Source organism: Sporisorium graminicola, chromosome SGRAM_12 (genome assembly GCF_005498985.1).
Source record: "Sporisorium graminicola strain CBS 10092 chromosome SGRAM_12, whole genome shotgun sequence".
NCBI lineage: Eukaryota > Fungi > Basidiomycota > Ustilaginomycetes > Ustilaginales > Ustilaginaceae > Sporisorium > Sporisorium graminicola.
The window spans coordinates 704,000-726,703 of NC_043722.1; the positions used below are offsets into that span (position 1 = coordinate 704,000).

At 57.0% G+C, this 22,704-nt stretch overlaps 9 protein-coding genes across 9 annotated transcripts; 5 read left to right on the top strand and 4 right to left on the bottom strand.

Moving 5' to 3' along the window:
* Positions 1 to 471: 471 nt before the first annotated feature.
* EX895_001799 (uncharacterized protein) lies at positions 472 to 1,752 on the bottom strand (the record flags this gene model as incomplete). The annotated part of the gene is made up of 2 exons (XM_029882398.1): positions 472 to 1,631; positions 1,716 to 1,752. The coding sequence occupies 2 exons, from the start codon at positions 1,750 to 1,752 to the stop codon at positions 472 to 474; spliced, it is 1,197 nt and encodes a 398-aa protein (XP_029741253.1).
* Positions 1,753 to 2,720: 968 nt separating this feature from the next.
* On the top strand, positions 2,721 to 3,623 carry EX895_001800 (uncharacterized protein; the record flags this gene model as incomplete). Its single annotated transcript, XM_029882399.1, has 1 exon — positions 2,721 to 3,623. One exon carries the CDS (start codon positions 2,721 to 2,723, stop codon positions 3,621 to 3,623), a length of 903 nt encoding a protein of 300 aa, XP_029741254.1.
* Positions 3,624 to 3,941: 318 nt separating this feature from the next.
* EX895_001801 (uncharacterized protein) lies at positions 3,942 to 6,539 on the bottom strand (the record flags this gene model as incomplete). Its single annotated transcript, XM_029882400.1, has 1 exon — positions 3,942 to 6,539. The coding sequence occupies one exon, from the start codon at positions 6,537 to 6,539 to the stop codon at positions 3,942 to 3,944; it is 2,598 nt and encodes an 865-aa protein (XP_029741255.1).
* A 657-nt stretch (positions 6,540 to 7,196) lies between these two features.
* On the top strand, positions 7,197 to 8,119 carry EX895_001802 (uncharacterized protein; the record flags this gene model as incomplete). The annotated part of the gene is made up of 4 exons (XM_029882401.1): positions 7,197 to 7,361; positions 7,473 to 7,557; positions 7,643 to 7,953; positions 8,045 to 8,119. 4 exons carry the CDS (start codon positions 7,197 to 7,199, stop codon positions 8,117 to 8,119), a joined length of 636 nt encoding a protein of 211 aa, XP_029741256.1.
* A 2,872-nt stretch (positions 8,120 to 10,991) lies between these two features.
* On the top strand, positions 10,992 to 12,602 carry EX895_001803 (uncharacterized protein; the record flags this gene model as incomplete). Its single annotated transcript, XM_029882402.1, has 1 exon — positions 10,992 to 12,602. One exon carries the CDS (start codon positions 10,992 to 10,994, stop codon positions 12,600 to 12,602), a length of 1,611 nt encoding a protein of 536 aa, XP_029741257.1.
* A 485-nt stretch (positions 12,603 to 13,087) lies between these two features.
* Positions 13,088 to 13,555, top strand: EX895_001804 (uncharacterized protein; the record flags this gene model as incomplete). Its single annotated transcript, XM_029882403.1, has 2 exons — positions 13,088 to 13,271; positions 13,371 to 13,555. The coding sequence occupies 2 exons, from the start codon at positions 13,088 to 13,090 to the stop codon at positions 13,553 to 13,555; spliced, it is 369 nt and encodes a 122-aa protein (XP_029741258.1).
* A 316-nt stretch (positions 13,556 to 13,871) lies between these two features.
* EX895_001805 (uncharacterized protein) lies at positions 13,872 to 15,821 on the bottom strand (the record flags this gene model as incomplete). The annotated part of the gene is made up of 1 exon (XM_029882404.1): positions 13,872 to 15,821. One exon carries the CDS (start codon positions 15,819 to 15,821, stop codon positions 13,872 to 13,874), a length of 1,950 nt encoding a protein of 649 aa, XP_029741259.1.
* A 2,535-nt stretch (positions 15,822 to 18,356) lies between these two features.
* Positions 18,357 to 21,167, top strand: EX895_001806 (uncharacterized protein; the record flags this gene model as incomplete). Its single annotated transcript, XM_029882405.1, has 1 exon — positions 18,357 to 21,167. The coding sequence occupies one exon, from the start codon at positions 18,357 to 18,359 to the stop codon at positions 21,165 to 21,167; it is 2,811 nt and encodes a 936-aa protein (XP_029741260.1).
* A 448-nt stretch (positions 21,168 to 21,615) lies between these two features.
* Positions 21,616 to 22,156, bottom strand: EX895_001807 (uncharacterized protein; the record flags this gene model as incomplete). The annotated part of the gene is made up of 2 exons (XM_029882406.1): positions 21,616 to 21,766; positions 21,912 to 22,156. The coding sequence occupies 2 exons, from the start codon at positions 22,154 to 22,156 to the stop codon at positions 21,616 to 21,618; spliced, it is 396 nt and encodes a 131-aa protein (XP_029741261.1).
* Between the last annotated feature and the right edge of the window lie 548 nt (positions 22,157 to 22,704).

Genomic DNA, 22,704 nt, shown 5'->3' on the forward strand with positions numbered 1-22,704 from the left:
GACACAAGAGGCTCTTCCTTCGAGATTAGCAACAGGATCTGCTCTAAGGGGACAACCGCTCTACACTACAACAATCTTTCAAAACATGCAAGCACCAACGTCAACAACGTCATCGCTGCAACGCGCTTACGGTCCTTGTTCCGCGTTCTCAGTGCTGGTCTCAAAGGACGAACGCCATTGATGTCAGCGACATGTGAGACAGCGACGTTGGCCTTCTCGGTGCAACCACATGCCACACCTGTCTCAGACCCGCATTCCCCCCACGCAACACCATTTTCTCGGAGAAACATCTCCGCACCTTCTACAATCTAATCTCTCCCCGTATTTAGGCGAAACCAGCTTCGCACTCAGGACCCCATCCGGTGACGCTTTTGCAACAATTGGCATGAATCGGCGATTTCTTGTACACGAGGGAGAATGGAGCAGCGTCGGATGATACCTTGACCTAGAAGAGCTGATCGGGCATCCAGATCAAGCCTGGCCAAATTGCGCCTTGAGCTGCATGATGCTTGCCTTTTGATCGGGAGGCAAAGCATTGATCTGTTCCGGGGTGAGCTGGAGCACCTGCATAAGAAGCGCTTTTTGTTCTTCGGGTAAGTTCTGCCCTGCCAGTGCTGCTGCCGGATCGTTGGCTGGTGCGCCTCCCTGTGGTTGGCCACCATAACCAGGCTGCGCGTACGGGGCGGGAGGTGGACGTGCCTGCGCAGGGTACCTTGGCCCCGGTGCAGCGTTGCCGTAGTGTTGGGGAGGAGTGGCAGAGCCGCCATTGTTGTTGTTGCCTGGCTGTTGCATGTGCGGTGGCACGCTCGCAGGAGGTGCAGGCGCGGCGGCAGCTGCACCGGGTACAGCGCCCGAGGCTGCAAGAATGCGTTGCAGAATGTCCGGGTCGACAACGTTCATCATGAGCATGGCCTGAAACAACGCGTACGCGAGCTGCGGATGTCCTGAGAGCAGAGCGCGTGCTTGATCAGGTGAGTTAGCGACAAGAGACTTCATCTGACTCATGATGTCGAGCAGTTGATTTGGCGGCAGCGTCGCCAGTGTTTGGGTGATGGCATCCGTCGAGCCAACGCCTGCGGGGAGGGGCACGCCAGCAGGCAGGTTGGGCGGGAGCGTGTAAGGACCGCCTCCGGCCGCTGCTGGAACCCCGTAGCCGCCAGCAGCAGGTCCCCCCGGACCACCGTAGGGTGGTCCGCCGGGGCCACCACCGTAAGGCCTCTGCCCGAATCCGTTATCCGTGGGCGGGCGCTGCTGCCATCCTCCACCGACGACACCTCCGCCTCTGGTGGTTCCACCATGGCCGAATGTTCCTGGGCGTCCTGCTCGCCCTACGGCTGCAGCTCTTCTGCGCAGGTCGTCCTGATCGAATTGGCCGTGTTGTGTTGAGCGTCCTTCCATAAGCGGATCGATATCGGCAAACGAGATACGCAGAGGTCGACCCCCCACTTCGACCTCGTTCAGGTTTCGTACCGCCGAAGCAGCCGTCTCGGGATCCTCGAACTCGCAAAAGCCGTAGCCCTTGAACTTGCCCGTGTCTCGATCGTTGACCAGACGGAAACCGACCACCTTGCCGACCTCTCGAAAGACGTCGGTGAGTTGCTCCTCGGACATGTCATATGGGATGTTACCGACTGTGGCATTTAGGCAAAGAGGAAGAGATGCGTGTCAGAGCTCCGTATGCAGCAAAAAACAGCGCGCGGTGCGACTAGACTTACCAAAGACGACGCGGGAACCTCTTGCTGGGCCCGCCATTTTGGATACTGTATTTGCTTGAGTCTCTCAGCGTTTCTGAGCGATGGAAGCGGTCTCTTGTGGCAGAACTTCAAGGTGAAATTGGGCCTTGTTCTGCGATGCAACGAAAGCGTCTCGCTCGATCGGTCACGAGTACGGAGCAAGCGCACAAGGAAAGTGGAGAGAGCAAGCACAGAAGCAGTTGGACGGAAAGGCAGACGCGCGATGCAGACCACACGGTTTCGACAAGGTGAGGAAAGATCACGTTTCGGGTCTGGGACGCAGTGCGAAGAGCCTACACAAAGTCACTGGCAGTTGCGGGAGATGAGTGCAAAAGTGCGATCAATGAGGCAGCGATGCACACAACCCTCTTGACGTTTGAATGCGGATGCGACGAAGCAATGGCTTGCTTTTGATGGTGGTGGTGCTGAGGATGGAGGCTGCGCATCGTTGCACAGAAAAAGTGGAGCTCTGACTTCTTCGCACAGAAACCGGAGCAGAAGCTACTCTCTCGGCTCCGACGTTGGAAAGGACTCACCTTAAATCGAAAACAGAAAGGTCTAACAGACTCGGCATTGAAATTCCGCTGCGTGCCTCTCTTGCTCTGTCGCTCTTTTCTCCCCCGCATTCTTCGGGAATGTGGTGGCTGCCGAGAGGACAAGAGAAATTCCAGAGTGACACTCACGCAGTGCTGGTCCACAAGACAAACAAACGCGCTCTGACTGGTTTCGCCTCTGCCAGATGAGCCTCACTCGCGTGTGCTGCGACAAGAGCAGCCGGCGACTTCTTTTTTTGGGTGCGAGATTTTTCCTCAGCCCTACGAAAAAATCGGTGCAACAGGGTCTCGACCAGCCACCGACTCCAAACAGCCATTCACCATCGTCCTCTCTCTCTCTCTCTTTCTCATCAACCAATCTCGATCAGCTCACACGGAGCTACCGTCATCCATTTGACTCGTATCTGCTAGCATAAGCCTCTTACTCGACGCCATGCTCGTGCCTACGCTTTCTGCCGCACCGAAGTCGGTGGCATCGCCCGCCAGCTTGGCACACACATCAACCTTGGTGATGAAGGCAGCCACAGCTTTGGAAGTGCGACGTTTCTTCGCCACCACATCCTCATCTCGTGCATCTCCCTCTTCTACCTCACCGGCCTCCTCGTCATCGAGATCAGCACGACGATCAGCCCGCTTCACAGCTCGGCCGGGAGCAGACATGGTGGGGCCTCCTGATCCGATCAGCAACCTTCGACCCATCCGATACGGTTCCGCGTTCGAAGAAGCCGCTTCCTCTTGCTCCCCGTCTTCCACATCATCCCAAGTATCTTCGTCCGCTCACTCACAGTCGGCAGCACTGAGCATGTCCCATCCGTACTCGTTGCACGAATTCACCACCTCAGGCGATTCGAGCTTCGGCGGCTGGTCCCACAACACCACCCACGCGCGCCGAAACCGAGGTGACTCTTCGCCTTCTCTCTATTTCGAACGCCTACTCGCCAAACTGGAAGAAGCCGAGCTAGCACACAAGCTGCGCATGGCGAGAGCGGACAACTTCAACCAACGCTTCTGGCAGGACAACAACGCCCGCTTCATCCAGGCTCTCTCCGAGTTCAGGTCGAGGACGGGCTCGAGCAAGGCTGTAGCCACTCTCAAGGCGGGCGAAGCCCAGGCACAGGCGCAGGAGAGTGAGCAGGACCTCGACCTGGACTCCGACTCGTTGGCAACGTTTTACTCTGCCTGGCTCAAGGCAAACGCGCCGCGGCATAGAGCCTACAATCGACAGCTTTGGGCCCAGACGTTCGGCGACCTGGCTCCCGCCGCGAGGTACCAAGGCTTGAGGGCGTGGGCGAAGCTGGTCGGATCCGTGGAGCGCAGGTTGGGTCGTGTGGGTTGATTTCTGGTTGGAAATTGATATGATACAGCAGCGGCAGTCGACCGTCGCGTGCCTTGTCTCTCCTCCGCTCCTGTCACATGTTGTACAAGTAGGTTCAATTGCATTGCATTTTTTTTGTTCTTCTCTGCTTCACAGACACCTCTCCGGACTGCCCTGCCTAGTGAACATGATGAGCGACTGTCGGAAGCAATTTCAGATCAGGGTCCAGTGCTGCGGCAGGCTGCCGTCACCACGTGTTCGCTCGCTTACACATGACATTGCTCTGCAAGCATCAATTCAATCACCATGACGTGCGCAACAATACAACTACAGATGAGCTTAGAGCACTTTGATAGAGTCAAGCAGCAGACGCGTGGTGCCAGCCAGGTCCTGCGTACTCTCAAGACACTTCTGGCACCGACCGACCACGCTCTCGAGCGATGGCAAGGCGACCCGTGCATCCCTGCTGCTATTGAGCAGGTCATCAACACCCTTGCGCCGACGAATGTCCTTGACGACATGCGTCTTCATCGCCGAAAGGCAGCCTCCGAAGTCATCTGCATCGTGCTTGAGCGCCTTCAAGAGTCGTGCCAGGAACAGCTGCACTTGTTGACGTTGCGATTTTGAGTCCGCCTCGACCGCTTGCCCGTCCCTTTGATCCGCGCCTGGGACTGCAGTGGTACCATTGGGCATGACGTTGGCTCCTTGCTCTGTCTGCGAGGACTTGCTACCGGTGTGCATAGACATTAATGCACGCGCGATGAGAAACTTGATCTGATTCATGCGATCCCGTGCTTCCATCTGCACGGCTCGCACAACCGCAAACGCCACCAACCCGTCCTTCTTGCTCTCCTCCGTCACCACGGCTGCAACATCTCCGCCTTCGATCTTGGTCTTCATCTTACCCGTCTTGCACGCGTCAGACTCGACCTTGATGTTCCGACGACTCTGCTTGTGCACCACAGACTGCTTGCGACTCTCCGCCCTGCCCGGAAAGGTCAACGACAGATTCGAGTTGGCAGAGTCCTCGAGCTCGAGCTTGTTGAGCAACAGATACTGCAGGCTGGCCTTGGCATCATGATCCCGACTTCGCATCGAGCAGTCCCGGAGCAGCGTACTGGCTGCCTCTTCCGATGGCATGGCGTACGGCAGAGCTGCTTCCAGCTTGACTTCTTCGTGGCCGTCAAATCGAAAATGTACTGGATCGGGAGATCGCTTTTTGTCAGGACGCGTGCGGGAAACGTCGCTCAAGTAGCGAGCAAGTACAGTGGCAACCAAGCCGGGCTGTTGCTGGAGCAGCGAAAGCACCAGGCATTGCACCTCTGGCGCTTGCAGCGCTTCCATGCGTTCCGACATGCCTTCAGTGAAGGCGATGGAGCTTATGTAGTTGAGCTTGGCCAGGCGGTAGATGGAAGACAGCAGCCACGCAGCAGTTTCAGCACGTATGGCCATGAGACGCTCTTCCTTACGTTCACCCACCTCTTGCCGGTGCATGAGCTCTGCTTCTGGCACAGCCGAAAAGGGGCGTGAGTCACCGCGCGTCTCGGCCGCATTGGCCGTGTCGAACAGATTCGCGGTGGCCCCGTTGCCGGTTGAAGACGGTATGTAGGCGGACAAGATGCTTGGGAAGGAAAAGGCGACATCCAAAGCCCGATCGAGTTCGTCAGTCGTGTCTAGGCCGGTGAGACGCTTCGACATCGGACGGCCGCTCAGCCTTGACGAATGGCTGCGAGGGAACTGCCATAGCAGAGGCGGCTCATCTTCCTCGGGCGTTGAGCCAGGTCCCGTGCTGGCGGCGCCTGCGTTTGGCGTTGTTTGCTCCCAAAGGCGAAGGAGAACATGGAGCGTGCGCCAAGAGCCTTCGGTCATCTTGATGTTTGTCTGCTGCGCCTCGTTACCATCGCGCGGCGGAGCTGCTAACCGGACACGCTTGGTTGGCTTTGCGGGAGAAGCTGATTCGCGTTTGCTTTTCGTCTTGGTGGAACGCTTGCGAGACATGGAGAGTCGTGGTCCAGAGTCATCGTCGTCTGAATCGTTGTCGCTGCTTGAGTCGGAGGAGTCGCTGCTTTGATTCGCCTTGAGCTTCTTCCACCGGATGTCGTCGAGTCTGTCCTCGAAACGTTGCTGGCCGTCGGTACACGACTGCAGCTGCTTCTGGTATCGTTTTCTCTCCGATCCGCTCATCCAGAATTCGCTTACTTGTTCGAGAGATGCGTCCGCCACTTTCTTGCCACTGCTGAACCTCCGATGGCATAGCAGATCCCAGACATCGTCCGCACATCGAAGATCGTCTCTGACCCAACTCTCGATTGAGCTGACTTCGAAGGATCTGTCCCCGCTATTGCTGTCCTCGTCCCGTCGTGGTGATTCGGGAGATGCAGTCCTCGAAGATGGGAGCGGTCTCCGTCGTGATGGCAGCGCTTCAAGGATTTGACGAGCAAGCAATGCGTCGCTATGCTCCGCATCAGATTGCGATGCAACGTCAGCAGCAGAAATATCGCGGCTAGACCGTGAGTATCGGATGAGCAGCGAAGATGCTTTAAGCACCGCGGATGGAGAGGGTCGGTCGGAAGCCGTGGAGGCGGCCTTGGTCACATTGCGATCGCTCTTGCTGCTACCCTTGTGTTGCGTAAGGAGTCGGGAAGCGATGTCGTGCAGCTGGTGGTCGAGGGTCCATCGCGAGGTCGAAGCGACTTGACCGGGTGCGAGCGAGCAGAGACTCAAGGCTACCAGCTTCTGGAACAAGCTCTTGGGAGGTCTGATACCGTCGGTTGCAAGTTGCTCGAGGAGCTCGATTGCCTGATCGTACTGGTCTTCGTCGAAGCGATCGTCGATTAGCTGAACCAATCGGGAAGCAAGCTGCGTAAAAGGTCGGTGCTGTTTGCGGGTTGCAGCGGCCATCTTGTCGCCGCCGCTGCCGTCATTGTCGTCGGTCATGCTCGCAGAGCTATGTCGCTGATGCGACGGACATTCGGGGGACCTTCGAGGAGAACGCTGGTGTCGACGAAGAGAGGTCCGTGTCGATGCACCAGCGGAAGGTCGATAGTGCGGGATGCTGCGAGTGCGGAGAGAGAGACGACCAAGGTGAGAATTGGATTGGCGTCCCCAGGTTGAGCTTATTCATCCATGGCCGATTCGAGGTTATGCACATCAGTTTGGAAGGATCCCGCTTGGCTATGAGAGGAGGAGGACTCGCAAGCGCAAAATTGAACAAACACAAAGTCAAAGCTGCTCGAGACGCGTCACAACACTGAGTGAACCCTGAGCAGAAGCAATCCGGCGGCAATTCCAACAGCGCGTCGAAGGGTGTTGATTTCGACTTTTTCGAAAGCTTTGCTTATGACAACTATCTGTGCTTCTCTCCAACTCTTTCCGCCTCGCTGTGTTTCTCTCTCTCCCTCTCTCTCCATCACGTCTCACGATCAGCTACACCATCGGCTTAACTACCCGTCAAAGTTCTCACGCTTCTGGAGCCTTCCACGCCTGATTTCCTTTCTGCAACGGCACATCCGCACTTCGGGTCAACCGCCAGCGCCAGACACACACGAAGCTTCGCATCCGCTCTTCATAATCACAAACACAGCACGAGACACAATGTCAGGTCACTTTCCGCGCTTAAATCTGGATCGCCCAGCGGATCTGGATCATGTGCTTCGCGTCATCGACCAACATGCTCACAAAGTGGCGCAGATGGAGTTCGGAAGCGAGCTTGACCGTGATAAGGCGCTCAAAGCCGTCGTGGGTAAGATGATCCACAGGGTAAGTTTCGTGTCGCAGGCTGATGGGGCAGCAGTGCGTGGATAGTATCTGATGTAAGCCGACTTTGATTTACATGCTCCGCCGCTCCTTTCCGACCTTGACCCTCGACAGTTGACAGGGGCGACCAAAGCCAAGATCGAACGGAATCTGTTGTACAACGGCATGTCCCCAAGCGAATACTCGCGGCACAGTAAAGGTGAGTGCAACCACACGCGACTCGTCTCGGCGTTGCCATTGGCTGACCAACGTGTTTCCTTGACATCTGCACATTCTCTGAGCAGGGGTCGAGCCATTCGATGAGGATCTCTCCAGGCGTCTTCAGGTGCTCAACGACCAAGCGAACACCCTGACCACGGAGGTGATCGGCTACCGCAAGACTCTGCCAGCGCGGAGAGCCGAAGCGATGGAGAAGCGAGCGACCGTCATTCGAGCGCTGGAGGCCAAGAAGGAGGAGCTTCGTCGAGCAGCCGAGAAGGACCACGCTGTGCAGCTACGAGAGCAGGGCAAACCCATCAGCATCGATCTCAAGAGGAAAGCCGAGGTGGCAGACACACTCAAACACTCGGTCGTCGACATCACTAGCTTGCAGGTGGTAAGTGCCTGGCGGTTCGTGAATGCGATGAAAAGATCCCTATTGCTGACCCTTGATACCCGTCTTCCCTTCCCAACGACGCGTCAATCAGTCAATTCTGGAGCAAGCAACAGCAGCCAACGAACAAGCCAAGCTCGTCAAGCGTCTGCGAACCATGCCTCTTTAACCCCCGCCCACGCATACCGTGCCTGTACCTCGTTGCTTTGTCTCCCATCCGCGGCTACAAATCGCCCGCCTATACCCACTCATCTCAATCGCAACAACGTGCATTCTCGCTAGCAGCCGTGCAGCAACGCCCCAAGCGAATCTGGACCGTTCAGAAATGATAACCTTGCGATTCATGATCTGCTATCTGCTCTTCCTTGATATCTGCGGCCATAGAACCTTGAAAGCACCGCATCCCGTCCGATCTGCGAAGTTAAGCAAGGTATCGCCTAGTCAGTACTGCGGTGGGGGACCACGCGGGAATCCTAGGTGCTGCAGTTCTTTTTGCTTTCTCTGAGCCTGCTTTCTCTGAGCCTGCTTTCTCTGAGCCTGCTTTCTCTGAGCCTGCTTTCTCGACCGCCTTTGTTTTCGCAGCACATTCTCCATCTACTCTCCCTCGGTCACATCGGCGGCCTGTACACTCCTCCTCTTGCCGTTACCAAGACGGGCGAGCCTAAACCCCGTCCTCGAGGCCCTCTCGCGTGCCGATGATGGGACGACGACTCAAAAATAGCGAATTCACCACGCACTACAAAGCACGAGTGGGCGAGTGTTTGGCGGGTTGGGTGCGATCTCTACACCCGAGACGAGGTCTCGCTCAACTGGCAGCCAATGTCGAGCAAAAGTGAGATTCAAGATTGGGTTGCCACGCCGAGATGGCAAGGGCTGTTGCATCTGGTGCGAGAAGCTGCAGCGGGCGACTACAAGTAATTTGCGAAATGCCAAGAAACGCGAAAGTCTTGGCGCTCATCGTTCGAGTCGCGTGGTGGTGCTCGACACGAGCGGGGCATGAATCTCTGTCACTTGCCAAGAAGTCACACCTTTGCCAAGAGGCCAACGTGGACAGGCGACCCATGCTTCGCCTTAGCTTTGAACAGCTTGGACACGATCCCGCCACAAAGGCATCTGCTTCTCGCTCTTGTCCGACAGCATCGATTATTTTGCGGTTGCGTGTTGCAAGTGAAGTAATACTGTATTTGAAATTGATTGGCTCGACGAAACCCAGTTCATAGCACCGACTCTGCGTAAGCATTTTCGACGCTTCCGACTGCGCATCCCTTCCGACTGCACTGCGACGCGATTGCTCGCCATTTGCTCGGCAGTTGTCTTCGCATTGCACCCTAGTGCACTACCAAAGCTCCCACGCGAAGCTCTCTTGTCGAGAGGGGGAGCGTAGAGTCCGGGTGGCCCACGTTCGTCGAAAGCCACCTTGCCAAGACCTGTCACTCCCATGGATGCCGGTCGGAAGCTTGTCTTCCATGCGTGGATTCCTTCCTGCGGTGCTTTCAAATCGCAAGCAAAACGATGTCTCGTCGAGACTTGACCGACGGTAGGTCGAATCTCGCGAAGCTCCATTCAAACCCTTTAATTGTGAGCAGCCGGCTTCTGCACCAAAGAGCAAGCCATCGCATCATTGCTTGAGCTCTGCTCTGACTAGGAATACGTCTACTGGGTCGGATCGATGGCACTGAAGAGGCAGCACGTTCGCCGACCACAGCAACCACAATCATCACTGCCGGCCTTGGCAACGATGCTTGGTTTTTAACACGGTGTCGGCAACCGGAATCGCTTTAGTCCAAGGGTATATTTTATCATATAGCCCGTCGGCGCTGTTATCAATGCTCACCCGAGAAGGGAGCGCTGAATTTCACAGCCCAGCTCATGCGAGGGAGCAGCGATACGGAGATTCGAGCTCGTTGTTCGCTCAACAAAGTCGAGCGAGCTTCCTCAGATCGAGCCTTCACGTCGCAGAGCACGGGCAAGATAGTGTTGGGACCCTGCTGTCGGTTTTCGTACACAAGCACGATAGCACAGGAAGGAGGGGATCTGGGGTTTGCTCCGCATTTCGCTGACGAAGTTGCTAGTGTGAGGCTACGTATGCAAATTGACTTCGATAGAACCGCACCCAGAAACAAAACTCGAAGTACCACCTCCTTTCCCCGCCATCCCTGCTCAGGCTATCAGCAAAGACGTCCGCACCATTGGCACGAGCACGTTCTCGAAGATGTCTTCCCACCCGAAAACTCGTTCATGCACGAAGGGCGTGATGCCACCGCCCATTTGGGCAGGTCTCACGCCAAGCCTCCCACCCGCCGTTCCCGGACCTGCCGTCACCCGCAACGTGCGACGGACTGCATGACCCGTAGGCCTGTACAGTATCTTTCATTGCTCTATGGCACCATTCACGCTTTGCCCATGGTAACGCTTGCGCTCAAAGTCGACATTCGTATCGAAAGCGATGCCTCGCCCGCCCCCAGTGTCAAACAGAGCGGTCAAGTTTGCCCCTGGCAGACTCACGCTAAGTTCTGATCCATACTCCGCCTTGTCTGCTTCGAGCAACTGGCTCTTCATCCACTCTTTTCATACCGCCGAACCGCACAATGCCCGTTTGACCTTCTGTCGGCTTTCAGGAAACAATGCCCGTCGTCTTGCGCTAAAGCAGGAATGGAACGTGGCCTTATCCAACTCCGTCGTCGACCTCTGCGTGCATTTCGTCCTGCTCTTGCTTCACTGTAACAGCCTAACCGAAGGAGTCGTTTTTGTCTCTAGAGTAGAAAAGACTTGTACGGTTCCTGCAGAGCTAGCCGTAACGAGCTGCAGGCACACCACTCTATCCATCTAGAGTCTTACAGCTTTTGGCAACTGAGGTGCTCCAGAACATATAAGACCAACGACAAAGTAAGTTCTAGTCCCCTTGATCCAATCCCCACCAACATATCAACCCTACCTTACCCCTCAAGCTAGAGCCTCCGACGGTTTCCTGCGAGAAGCTTCCTTTTGTTCTACATACCTTTCCCCGAGCTGTCATTTTACGCCATAGGAGGATCCTCAACATGGTCACTCTTTGGAGCGCCTTCACGGCGGAGCAGCGCCGCAACATCGCCATCTACGTCCTTGGTATCATGTGCTATAAGTTCGCCCTTGAATACTTCAACGGATCCTTCATCACTCAGGCGAACGAGCGTTTCGGTGCTCGCCGTTTCGAGAAGATCGCCATCCTGACCGGTACCAACTACGCCGCTCAGTGCATAGGTTCCATCATCGTGGCTCCGTTGATCAAGCGTTTCCCCACCCGTTCCGTCCTCGCCACTGCTGTACTCACCTTCGGTATCATCTCCTGTGTCCCCCTCATCGCCGACGCCGCCACGGGTGGTGTGCTGAAGTACAAGACCGCCAACAACAAGACCAAGTATGGCACCTGGTCTCCCAACGGTCTCTTCCCCATCTACGTCGTTTCGGGTATCTCGTACGGCACTGTCGAGCTGATCCGCCGTGTTATCCCGCGTGACATTGTTGGAGGCGATGTTGACAGGCTCCGAAAGATGGACGCTTTCGTTCACGTCATGTACGAGGTGGCCGGTACGACGGGCGCCTTCACCTCGACCTCGCTCATCGGCTACTTTGGCTACAACTACTCGGCTTTCCTCTCGCCCGTGCTCTTCACCCTCGCTGCCTGCATCTGGATCTGGATTTCGTCTCTCGGTGAGAGCCAGCGCTCCGCGGAGGAGTCGCGCCTTGCTCGCGTCGAGGTCGAGAACCGCGGTATCTTTTTGTCAATGGTCGATGGTGTCCGCGCTTTCGGCAAGGCCTTCTGGTACGGTGGCTACCTCATCTTCACCGATCGTCGATTTATCTGGCTTGTTCCCGGATACGCCTTCGCTCTCTACGGTCACCGATACCTCGAGAACGGTCTCGCTCCCATCTATGCCAAGTCGATTATTGGTGTCTCTTCGTACTCGCAGATCATCGTCGGTGGATCCAACTTTGGTGAGCTGCTCGGTGCTCTTTCGGTCATGCTCTTCACCCAGGCTGTGCCCACTCCCATGCCCTGGTTGCGCCTCGACGCTCTGCTGCTCAACCTCGTCTGGGTGATGCCTTTCTTCCCTTACAAGCGTGGTGCGGTCTCGTCGGCTTGGAAGCTCGCTGCCGTGTTCACGCCTATCTCGTTCGGTTGGGCTGCTGGTGATGTGTCGCTCGCCGCTTACATCCAGTCGACGCTTGCTAGGATGGAGGCCAAGGACAAGGATGTCTCGGCTCTGGGCGCTGTCATGGCTTTCCTCTACGTCACCTACATTGTCATGTACTCGCTCATCTCGACTTTCCTGGGAAGATGGGTCGACAAGCGTCTGCGAGGTCTCTCGGGTGTTGCCGCTATCAACCGTGCCCGCGACTGCCTCAAGTATGTCGGTGGTGTCCACTTTACCATCCTCTCGGTAATCATCATCGCTGCTACCTTCATCCCCAAAGGCTCGTTGTCGTTCAACCCCAAGGCGATCGACACGAGCCTTCTCAAGTCGGACGAGGAGTCAGACGCTTCTTCGCAGGACGACATCAAGGAGGCCAAGTACCAGGAGCGCGACTCTTTTGCTCCTCAGGACATTCAGGGCGACGCTGTCGGCGCTCTGGCCCAGAACACTGCTGCTCGTGTCCCCACACACCACTAAGAGGGTGGCGCAGCTGCAGCCTTGCATTCCCTTCCATACCTCAAAATGGCCATCGGAGATCCTTCACGAACCATGGCTGTCCATACATTGCCTATATCCCCCAGTTAGTCTCGGTTCGCTCTTAGCTTTATCTCGTGTATTCGTCTTCTACCATGTATCTAGGGCTCTATTGGCAATTCTTGACTGGTGTCTTGCCATTGCTAACACATGTTGCTTGGTCTGCTGCAGATGGTGTAAATTGACGAAGTACAAGCGGGTGAGAAGCTGTCAGATAATGCCAAATGCCCAAGAGCTCCGACGCTCTCCGAAGGCGGTCAGAGCATTCCGAAAAACCGAGAGAGCATCACGTAAGCGGGTTTAGAGCACGAAAGCTCCCCATTTTTTTGGCCCTGCCACCTCCACACCTTGAACCTGAACAGGCCGAGCCGCACCGCTTTCGCACCTTCGCCCGTCGCAACCATCACCACGCCTAATCCTGTAGCATCATGTTGACATTGAAAGCATTCGCCGGCGTAACGCGCTCCACCAGTCCGCTGCTCGCTAGAACGGCGCGCCGCGCACTCACCACCACCCCCACGCTCCGCTCAGGCGGCTTCAACCGACCAGGCCCACCCCCGCTCCCACCACAGGACCAAAAGGAGTTCGAAACCCTCGTCAAGCAGAAACAGAGTAAGTAACTGCCACCAACCCCCAACGAATTCTTCTTGCACTTTGCCTTCTCACACCTGAACTGACTCGTTCTGCGCTTTGATTTCGGCGTTGCGGCAGACGCGTCACCATTCCTTTCGGCGGACCCGGAGAAGGGCGACATGCACCCGGACGCGCGCAGGAAGCCAAAACCCGAATTCGAGGGCGAGAGCAACCCGAACACAGGCGAGATCGGCGGTCCCAAAAACGACCCGCTCAAGTACGAGAAGGAATGGACGTACGGCGGGCGTGCTACCGACTTCTAGAGCCCCAACTCCCCCGACTGTATACTACTTCCCGCCACGTTGCTCAAATGTCACATCATTGACCACCGACCACCGTGGAAGTGCGAGTGCAGTCCCCATGTTTGTCTCAACAGCGCTGTGCGCCCGAACAACACCCAGAACGAGTTCACCACATGCAAACAAGGACAGGTCGATACTGTTAACAGACGGACGTTCAATTGTGTAAAAGTACAAGATGCGTTGAAAGGGATCCAGAAACAGTCATCGAAGCTGATGACATTTTCATTTGAATCAATGGGTTGCCATGTTGCTGCAATGGCGGTGGCTGCTGCTGCCGTTACTGCTGCCGTTGCACCGCAGAGGCATCGCCAGACGCGCCACCTTCAGCAGGCGTCCCAAACGAGCTGGCCATCTCGAGGAACGCAGCCACATCAAAGCTATCGCCGTTCGGGTCCTCGGTCTCCGCGCTGAGCTGATGCTCTTCCGACGCAGGCGGCAGCAAGCCCGGCGCATCAGTCTGCGCGGCGGACGGCAGGGGTACCGCTTGCAGTGGCGCGAGGTCCAGCGTCTGACTAAAGCCCGCCAGCTCGCTCGTCGAGATGCCGAGCACCTTGGCGAGCTCTTCGTCGCTAAAGCCGATGGTGCGGTCGGGAGTCATAGCCGAGTCAGTGGCGATGGAAGGTGTTGCGATGGCGGAGGAGGTAGCTTCCGACGGGCTTGCTGCGACGGCACCGTCATCCAATCCTGCAAGCAGGTGTTTTGCTGCAGTGGCTGCTGGTGGCCCCGTATCATCAGCTTCTTCATCGCTCGACCCATCCTCCTCGAGTCGGCGGCGCTCCTCCTCTTCGGCCGCAAGCTCGCGTTCGAGCTGCGCAAACGTCTGCGCCAGCCGACGTTCCTCCTTTTCTGAATCGCGTAGACTCTTTTCCCTCACCTTGCGATCCTTCTTGGCCTTGCGATTGGCTTCCCTCGCCCTGCGTGTGGCTTCTCGCTCCTGTTGCAGCAGCGCCGTATGCTTAGCAATGCGGTCTCGCAGCACCACGATGCGTTCGTCGACCGTCTTTTGTGCATTCTCAAAGAAGCTGGCGTCCACCCTCATCTGGAGCATCTCGGCTTGAATGGCCTCGCGGCCTTTGGCAATGTCGGCGATCTTGTTTTTGACTTGGTCGCGGATGGCATCACTCGGGCCAGAGACAGGGTGAGGTGGTGTGACCCCACCGGCAGCGGCGTTCACTTGCGAAGCTGGAGCCGCTAAAGTTGCACCGACAGAGGGGTTGCCCTCTTCGCAGATTGGCGTCGCTGCCGCCGCGGATGCGATGCCTTTAGCGGTTGGACTGTCGCTTCGGGAAGCTTGCTCCTCGCCGTAGTGTGTGAAGCCAGCCAGTATGCTTTGTGGTGCGTCGCAAGCGGCATTGTCGGTGGTAGCCTGCTTCTGAAGAGCTACAAAGAGATCGGCAAACAAACGCACGTTGTTCTGAATAAACGTCTGAGCGTTGTCTGACGTCGAACCTTGCGGTATGAGACGGCCGAGGTCTGGAACGGACAGTAACGACCCGGCGTTGGAGGCAGCCGAACGGGCAGCAGCAGCTGAGGTTGACTTCTTCTTGGCAGTGGTAGCGGCGACGCTGTCTGGACTGAGCTTGCGCTTGCCCTTTGGAGCGACCGCATTGGGATCAGGAAGCGGATGCTTGCGTGGCCGGCCTCTCTTTCGCGCATACGTCAGCGGAGTCGCGCCCGGTGTAGAAGCCGGAGTGGACGCAGCCGAAGTGGACGCTGTGGTGGCGAGTGGCGCGGGCTTGGCATCTGTCAAACTGGCAGCCGTGTCAGCAGCTGGCGGGTCGTTAGGCTTCGCAAGCGTTGCTTCGGTAGCATGGCTGGATGGGACACCTGACAAGGCTGCTGAGTTGACAAGATGCGAGGATGAGCTTGCAGCTGAGCCGACGGGTGAGCCGAGCGGAGTACAGACAGCCTCTTGAGTGCTTGCCGCCAAAGTCGAGGAGGCTGCTGCTGACGAAGCTGCCTGGCTGGTCCGCGCATCCTCGGGCCGTGAATTGACGGAGGCACCCCCGACAGGCAACGGCAAGGTGGTCCCTGAGCTCGATGGGTTGCCTCCTGTTGATGCAGTCGACAGCAGTGCTATTGGTGTGCTCGGATGCTGAATAGTCGAATCAATGTAGTGAATCTTGCGCACTTCCTCGTCAGCCCGCGTCGGGAAATCCTTTGGCGCTGGCTTGACGCTGCTGAGCACCGCCTCGAGCGGACCAGATGGAGCAGCAGCTGGGGTCATGTCTGAAGGTGTAGGATATCCCGAATCATTGTCGGACTCGCCGGACATGTAGAAGCGTGATGAATGGAGATCGGGAGTCAAAGCAGCCTCTTCGCTTTGGCAGATGCCGCCAATCGCAACAAATGCGATCGATGCCTCCATCCGCTCTTCCCAGTCGCTCGCCTGATCGCCTGCTGCCTTCACCAATTCTCCTTGAGCCTCTACCGCTCGGTTTCGTGATGTTAGGGTCTGGTCGGATTCATCAGCCTTCGGTACCGTTGATAAGTGATACTTTGCGAAGAGGCCGGAGACGATGGCCGCTTAAAGTAAGGGGGGTATCAGGGAGCGGTGGTTACGAGATGAGAGAGAGAAAGAAAAAAGGCTGGAAAGGGTCCTAGCAAGCCTCAACTTTTTTTTCTGAGAAGGATCACGTGAATTGCTCAGCCAGCCCTCCACACCGACGAGAACGAAATTTCGGCAGTGGGCGCTTTGTGATTACAGCGAAGGGTGGCTCAGTTGCCGCTCGCTGCTGTGATTTTTCCGAAGAATCGACGCGGAACGCGTCTTGAATGCGTGGTTCTCCTGCACTTGGGTGGCTGAAAGCCCGCAATTAACACTTTTTCTTCGAGAGACCTTCGCTATCCTTCAGCCCCCACTCGCGACTTCGACGGTGCTGCGCAATCTTCTATCTTACTCTATCACCACCTTCCCTCGACTTGATTTGTCGTCTCGGAACATACAGAATTCCGCATCTGCCGGTCGCTCACATCCTAGCGCAAAGATTGAAAGATCGAAAGGCGGTATCAATTGCTGCAAACTCAGCCGTGGCGGCGTGTTTTCCTCAACCACCATCATCGCGCTTCCAGCAATTCAAGGCCCGCACCATTCGTTGCCGCCGTCAGGGATCATCATCTGCTTTCATGACGACTCGTTTCGTTAGGCCGAAGCACAACAGCCGCCTCAAGCAAACAGCTTCGCGCTGCCATCACGGCGATACGTATTGCTTCACTATCTGACAGGCTCGCTTCAACTTGTCGCTGCATCGTGGTCGGAGGCACTGTCCACATTCGTCTCTTCGCCTCATCACCCTCGCCATCCGGGTCGCTTGCATCGATTGCATTGTATCCACTACCAGCTCCTCCGTGCACATTATCGCACGCATTCATCTCGAAGGAAACAATCGCAAGCCCCATCCATCCGACGTGCAGACTTGTCATCCGCTCTAATTCCGCTGCCATCCTCGTCGTAAGTTCAGCCACGTGATCTCGCCTCAAGCCAAGGAGTAGCCTTCCTTCTGACGCTTCCGCTCGCTTCGACCGACCATCGATTAAGGCTGTACTGAGCTCACGCCCCACATTAGACGGCAGCGTTGCCTCTCTACCTACGCTAGCCCTTTGCCGCACTGCCTTGGTTACAGCCGCGTAGCGTGCGCATCTTTCGCTCATTGAGTTGATACAGGTAAGCAGCTCATGCATATTTTAAGGCTCCCATTCATCTCAGTCTCTGTGCCCTAGCGCGTAGCTTCTAACATCTGCATACTCCCTTGTTTGTACCGCGACCACTACTCAGCAGCATATCGGCCAGCAGATTTCCCCTGCGTAGAGCTTGCTCTGACAAGGCAAGGTACCCACATCTCAACGCCTGGCTCTAATGGCCATGCCGCAGCACTTTCCGTATCGCGTGCGCGCCGCAGACGACCACAGGTCCGAGACCATCTTCCTCGACGACGATGAAGACGCCCTCTTTGCCGACGTCAAGGCCAGCAGGCCCGGCGATTGGCCGTCCCCGAAGAGATATGTCCTAGACGATCACGCATCACACACCGCTCAGAAGCGCACCAAGTCCGAGAGCGAGGTCACGCCAACGACTCACGTCAACGACGACCTGCCAAACGGATCGCGCGACTCACAGCCAAGCTCGAGCGGTTCCGTGTCACGCTCCCACCCATCAATGCGTTCGTCTCAGGTCATGCCGCAGCCTTCCAATCCCAGATACGACATTTTCAGCGACAAGGAGCTCCGCACGGTTTTTGCTAACACAAACGCTATCCTGCTTGGCCGCCTTGCCGACCTACCTCAACCCGCACCGGACTATCGCGGCGCCGATGAGTGGCGTCAATGGCTTGACGCTTTTCAGCGCGCCAAGCAAATGGTGGACGAGGTGGACGACATCGTCAAGGTCTTAGAGTCCAGAGGGTCTACTTCCGCCTACACCGAGCCTCAGCTTTCCGCTTCGAACCATGGTCGCTTGGCAGACCCAAGACTAGCGCCCGCGACACATTGCGCTCCCTACGCGTCTTCTACTTCGACGCCGCGCACAATATCAAACTCCTTTCAGGTTGTTGGCGAGAACCTTGTGTCGCCTGCAGTGAACGCCGTCTCGGCGCAGACCTCGAACGGTTCTGCAGAAGCCTCATCCTCGTCCGCAGTGCAGCGCTCGGACTCAGCAGTGCCTCTCATTCGTGGCTCTCACCCTCAAAGCGGATCGAATCTTGGCGGTCGAGAGACATCCTTCGCCAACGCGGAAATCTTCGAGCTTAGCGATGACGAGGACGATATGGATGGAGAGGCGAAAAACTTGCCGGCCGAGGACAGGTTCAAGCTGTTCGGCCCATCGATGGAGCAGCCGCTCTCACGCGACGAAGTCCAACGCATGCCAGAGTATCCTTGGAAAAGGTCCGTGATATACGCTCTGCGAAAATACTTTAGACTGCGACGTTTCAGGCCGAATCAACTCGAGGCCATCAACGGCACGCTGATGGGACGAGACGTCTTTGTGCTGATGCCCACCGGTGGCGGCAAGTCGCTGTGCTACCAGCTGCCAGCGTGCCTCGACCCGGGCGTCACGATCGTCATATCCCCACTTCTCTCTCTCATTGAGGATCAGGTGCGTCACCTCGTCAACATAGGTATCGCCGCGACCATGCTCACTGGTCATCAGACCGCAGCCGATAAGCGGAATGCTATGACTGCAGCGATGGACAGTAGCAGCTTTTTGCGGCTGCTGTATCTCACGCCAGAGTTCGTCCGCCAATCCCCTCAAGCGACCACACTGCTGAACCACCTTTACTCTCAAAAGCGGTTGGCTCGGTTTGTGGTCGACGAGGCGCACTGTGTGAGTCAATGGGGCCACGACTTCCGCCCACACTACACCGAGCTCGGCGAATTACGCGTCAGTTATCCCACTGTGCCTATCCTGGCGCTCACCGCCACGGCCAATGCTCGTGTTGTCAAGGACGTCAAGGCGTGCCTGAAGATGAAGAGCGTCATCGAGCTCTCCTCAAGTTTCAACCGCCCAAATCTGGAGTACCAGGTGCGGAACAAGCCGAGGAGCAAAGTTGTCGACGAGATTTCCAGCTTCATCCTCGCTTCGCACAAGGACGAGTGCGGCATCGTCTATTGCTTCAGCCGGGAATCGTGCGAGACCGTTGCAGCCGACCTCATAAAGCATGGCATCTCGGCGCACCACTACCACGCCAAGCTACAGAAGGACGATCGATCGATGGTACAGCAAAAGTGGCAGCGAAACGAGTTCAAGGTGATCGTGGCGACCATCGCTTTCGGCATGGGCATCGACAAGCCCGACGTGCGCTTCGTCATCCACCATTCGCTGCCCAAGTCGCTCGAAGGCTACTACCAGGAGACGGGCCGAGCCGGTCGCGACGGCAAAACCTCGGTGTGCATCCTGTACTATGCCTATAGCGACGTGCACAAGATGGAAAAGATGATGCGCAGTGAGGAGGACAAGTCGCAGGAAGCCATCGACCGCAGCATCGACTCGTTGCGCGTGATGCAGAGGTTTTGCGAAAACATTATTGAGTGCCGTCGCGTCCAGGTCCTGCGCTACTTTGGCGAAGACTTTTCTGCAGAGCAATGCCACAGCACGTGCGACAACTGCTGCCGCGCATCTGGTACGATTCGCGTTGAAGACGTTACAGAGCTCGCGATCAAGGCGGTAAAGCTGGTCAAGGAGATCACGCGTCAGAGAGATGATTGGACGTTACTCCACTTTGCTGAAGTCTTTTGCGGCTCTCGTTCCAAGAAGATCCGAGACGCGCGCCACGACAAGGTCGAGATGCACGGCGCCGGTTCTGCGCTTGCCAAGGAAGAGGTCCATCGGCTGTTCGAGCGCCTCTGCACCGAGGGAGTCTTCAAGATCAAGGACGTCATGAACATGAAGAAGTTCAGCACGTCATATCTTGTAATGGGCCCAGCAGCGTCGCAGTTGCTGAGCGGTAAGAAAAAGATCACCCTGCAGATCGCTTCGAAATCAGCATCGGAGACGTCAGTGTCGGCGCCAGCGCGGGCGAAAAATCCCAAAAAGCAGCCAAGGCAGGCGAGAGATGTCGACTTCGCAGAGTTTGACGAGGACGCCCACGACATATCGAACGTTAGCCTCAGCCCGCAGGAAGCCCACGCACACCAACCCCTGAATCGAGATCCGGTGCAGCAACCAGCTTGGACAGCGAGAGGAGCGGTAGCCTTGGACGACGACGACGGCTACGTCCCTCCAGAGATATTGGAGGATGAATATGACCCCGACGCCGACTCTGATGATGAGGCTCCTCTGGCCGTTTCCATTGTCGCCCAGCAGCGTCCAGAGACGACGATGCAAGGAGGCGAGAGCGAGGGAAGCGGGGACGACTTCGAGATCGATCCTCGGTCGAGCGACGCCAACCAAGGCTGCTACCGCGCACTCAAGAAGCTCGACGCTACGCTCGCCAAGCAGGAAAGGCAGACGCAAGGCTGGCTGCTTCCGGACGAGCTGCTGCAGGAGATCTCGGCCCTTGCGCCTTCGAGCGTCGGGTCTCTCAAGAGCGGATTCGAACGCGAGGGGCGATACACCCGGTGGCTGGACAAGTACGGTACCAGGTACGTCGCAATCTGCCAACGATTCTTTCAAGCAGAGAAAGATCAGTTCGGGGCAGCTCGCATTGCAGCAGTGAGGGGGCCAGGCTGGTCTTCGTTCCTGTCGCCCGGTTCTCGACCTTCTCTGCCAACGGGATCCACGCCAGGGCGATCTGCACCAGACTCTGTCAATGAAGCCAGACCAGACCGTGGTGTCGCACCTCGCAAGAGCGCAGTCATCGCCGCTGCCAATTTGGAGCAGTACGCGTACGAAGACACAGCTACACGGGCCTCGCCGGCATCCAAAAGTGACAGATCGGTGGCCGCCAGCAGTCGAGTTGGGCGCGCATCTCCCAAGTTGCCAGCAACAGGTTCGAGATCGAAGACTTCAGCAGCGGTGCCAACCGCCAAGAGGCTTACGCTCAACCCTGGCTTCCTCAACAACGGCGGCGCGTTGCAGATTCGAGCGATGCCGTTGCTTCCATCGCAAAGGGCGGCGAATCGACCTCGTCCGAGTTGAGGGGTGGTGACCAGATCTGGCCGGTGTGCCGCAAAGCAGTGCCACTGTCGTTGCTTGCACGCCCTCGTTTATCTATCGCGCTCTCCATGTGTACAACAGTCTCTTTGCATCACACTCATCCCGTAAATCGCATTATTCACACTGTCACAGACTTCCGTGTTATCAGCAAGCAACGTGAGATTGCGCGGTGTAAGAGCAAGAGAAGTAAGCGGACCAGAGGCGAACCTAGCCCTAACCGTTAACCCTACTGGAGAAGGTGGAGACGGCGGCGAAGCGCGGGCGGAGGGTCGGGTGGTGTATCGTGCGGGATCGGGAGGGGGTGGTGAGATGCAGGACGGGTCGAGCTGACGGGGTGGGGAGTGTTTGAGCGTCGGGATGGTGGAAGGGTGCTGTATCCTCTTGCGCGAGGGAGAGGTGAGAGGGGGAGATGGGAGAGAGGGAGGGGCATTTACTTGTGAGAAGCTTTGAAGTAATCGTCCATCCAATTTTGGGGCCAGAAGATGCGGCTGAAGGGGCTGGCCTCAGGGCAGTTGCCCTTGTGGACGCCGCAGCCGCAGCCGTATTCGGTGGCTTCAAGCATTCCCACGGCTTTGCAGGTGCTGTTCGGGACGGACGGGAGCGAGAGGTGCGCGGGGGCCGAAGGGGTGAGGAAAGTTCATCGTCAGCGGATGTGAGTTTCAGCGTGGCAAGCAGCACCGAAAGGACGGGAGGAAGGAGAGGTTTGTGAAGGGAGTGAGCACTCACCCGTAGAATTTGTTGCGCTTCTTCTTGTCGCCAGAGCCGCACGATTCGGGCGCATGGTCCTGGGGCACAGCGCAGGTGACCTCGCCATTCGCCCAGCCGGGGCCCGCTCCTTCCACGTACGATTGGCAGTTCTTCGTCCAGTTGCACTCGTCGCCCAGCCTCTGCGTGCCCGCCTCGACCGTCGTCGCGAACACGGACACGGACAGCAGCGCACATAGCGCAAACGAGACAGTAGCGCGACGCATGCCGACCCTCTTTGTCGCTGTCTGATAACTGGAGAGGCGAGTGTGTTGCTGCGGTCCCGAGTCGAGGGATAGATGGATGTGCGAGCGATGGACGTTGAGTGGATAGACCTGCACGAGAACGGAGGCGGTGGTGGTGGTGGTGCAAGTGGAAGTTGCGCTTCAAACGACAGAGGGGCCCATTGAAATGGACGAGCACAGGTCACCAACCGCAAATGAAATACTCGATCCTCTGCAACCCATCCCACGCCTTTACTGTGACTTCATGTGGCAACCAACCCACACAGTCCCACCGCCACCCTCAAGCACAACGTCGAAAAAAAACAGATCTTGAAGCAATATTGCCAAATGGGAACGCGGTACATGAAGAATGAGAATCAAATAGTCAAAGCGAAAGAAGAAGAGGACAGGGGAAAGAAGGGATGGTGGCCTGACGGATGTCGAACGGTCGTAGTTCGCGAAGGACGACAAAGATGATGCAGCCCACTGCAGTAGTCGAGAGATCGACGATCGGCGCACGAAATGAGACTGACCGGTCACCAATGCACGTT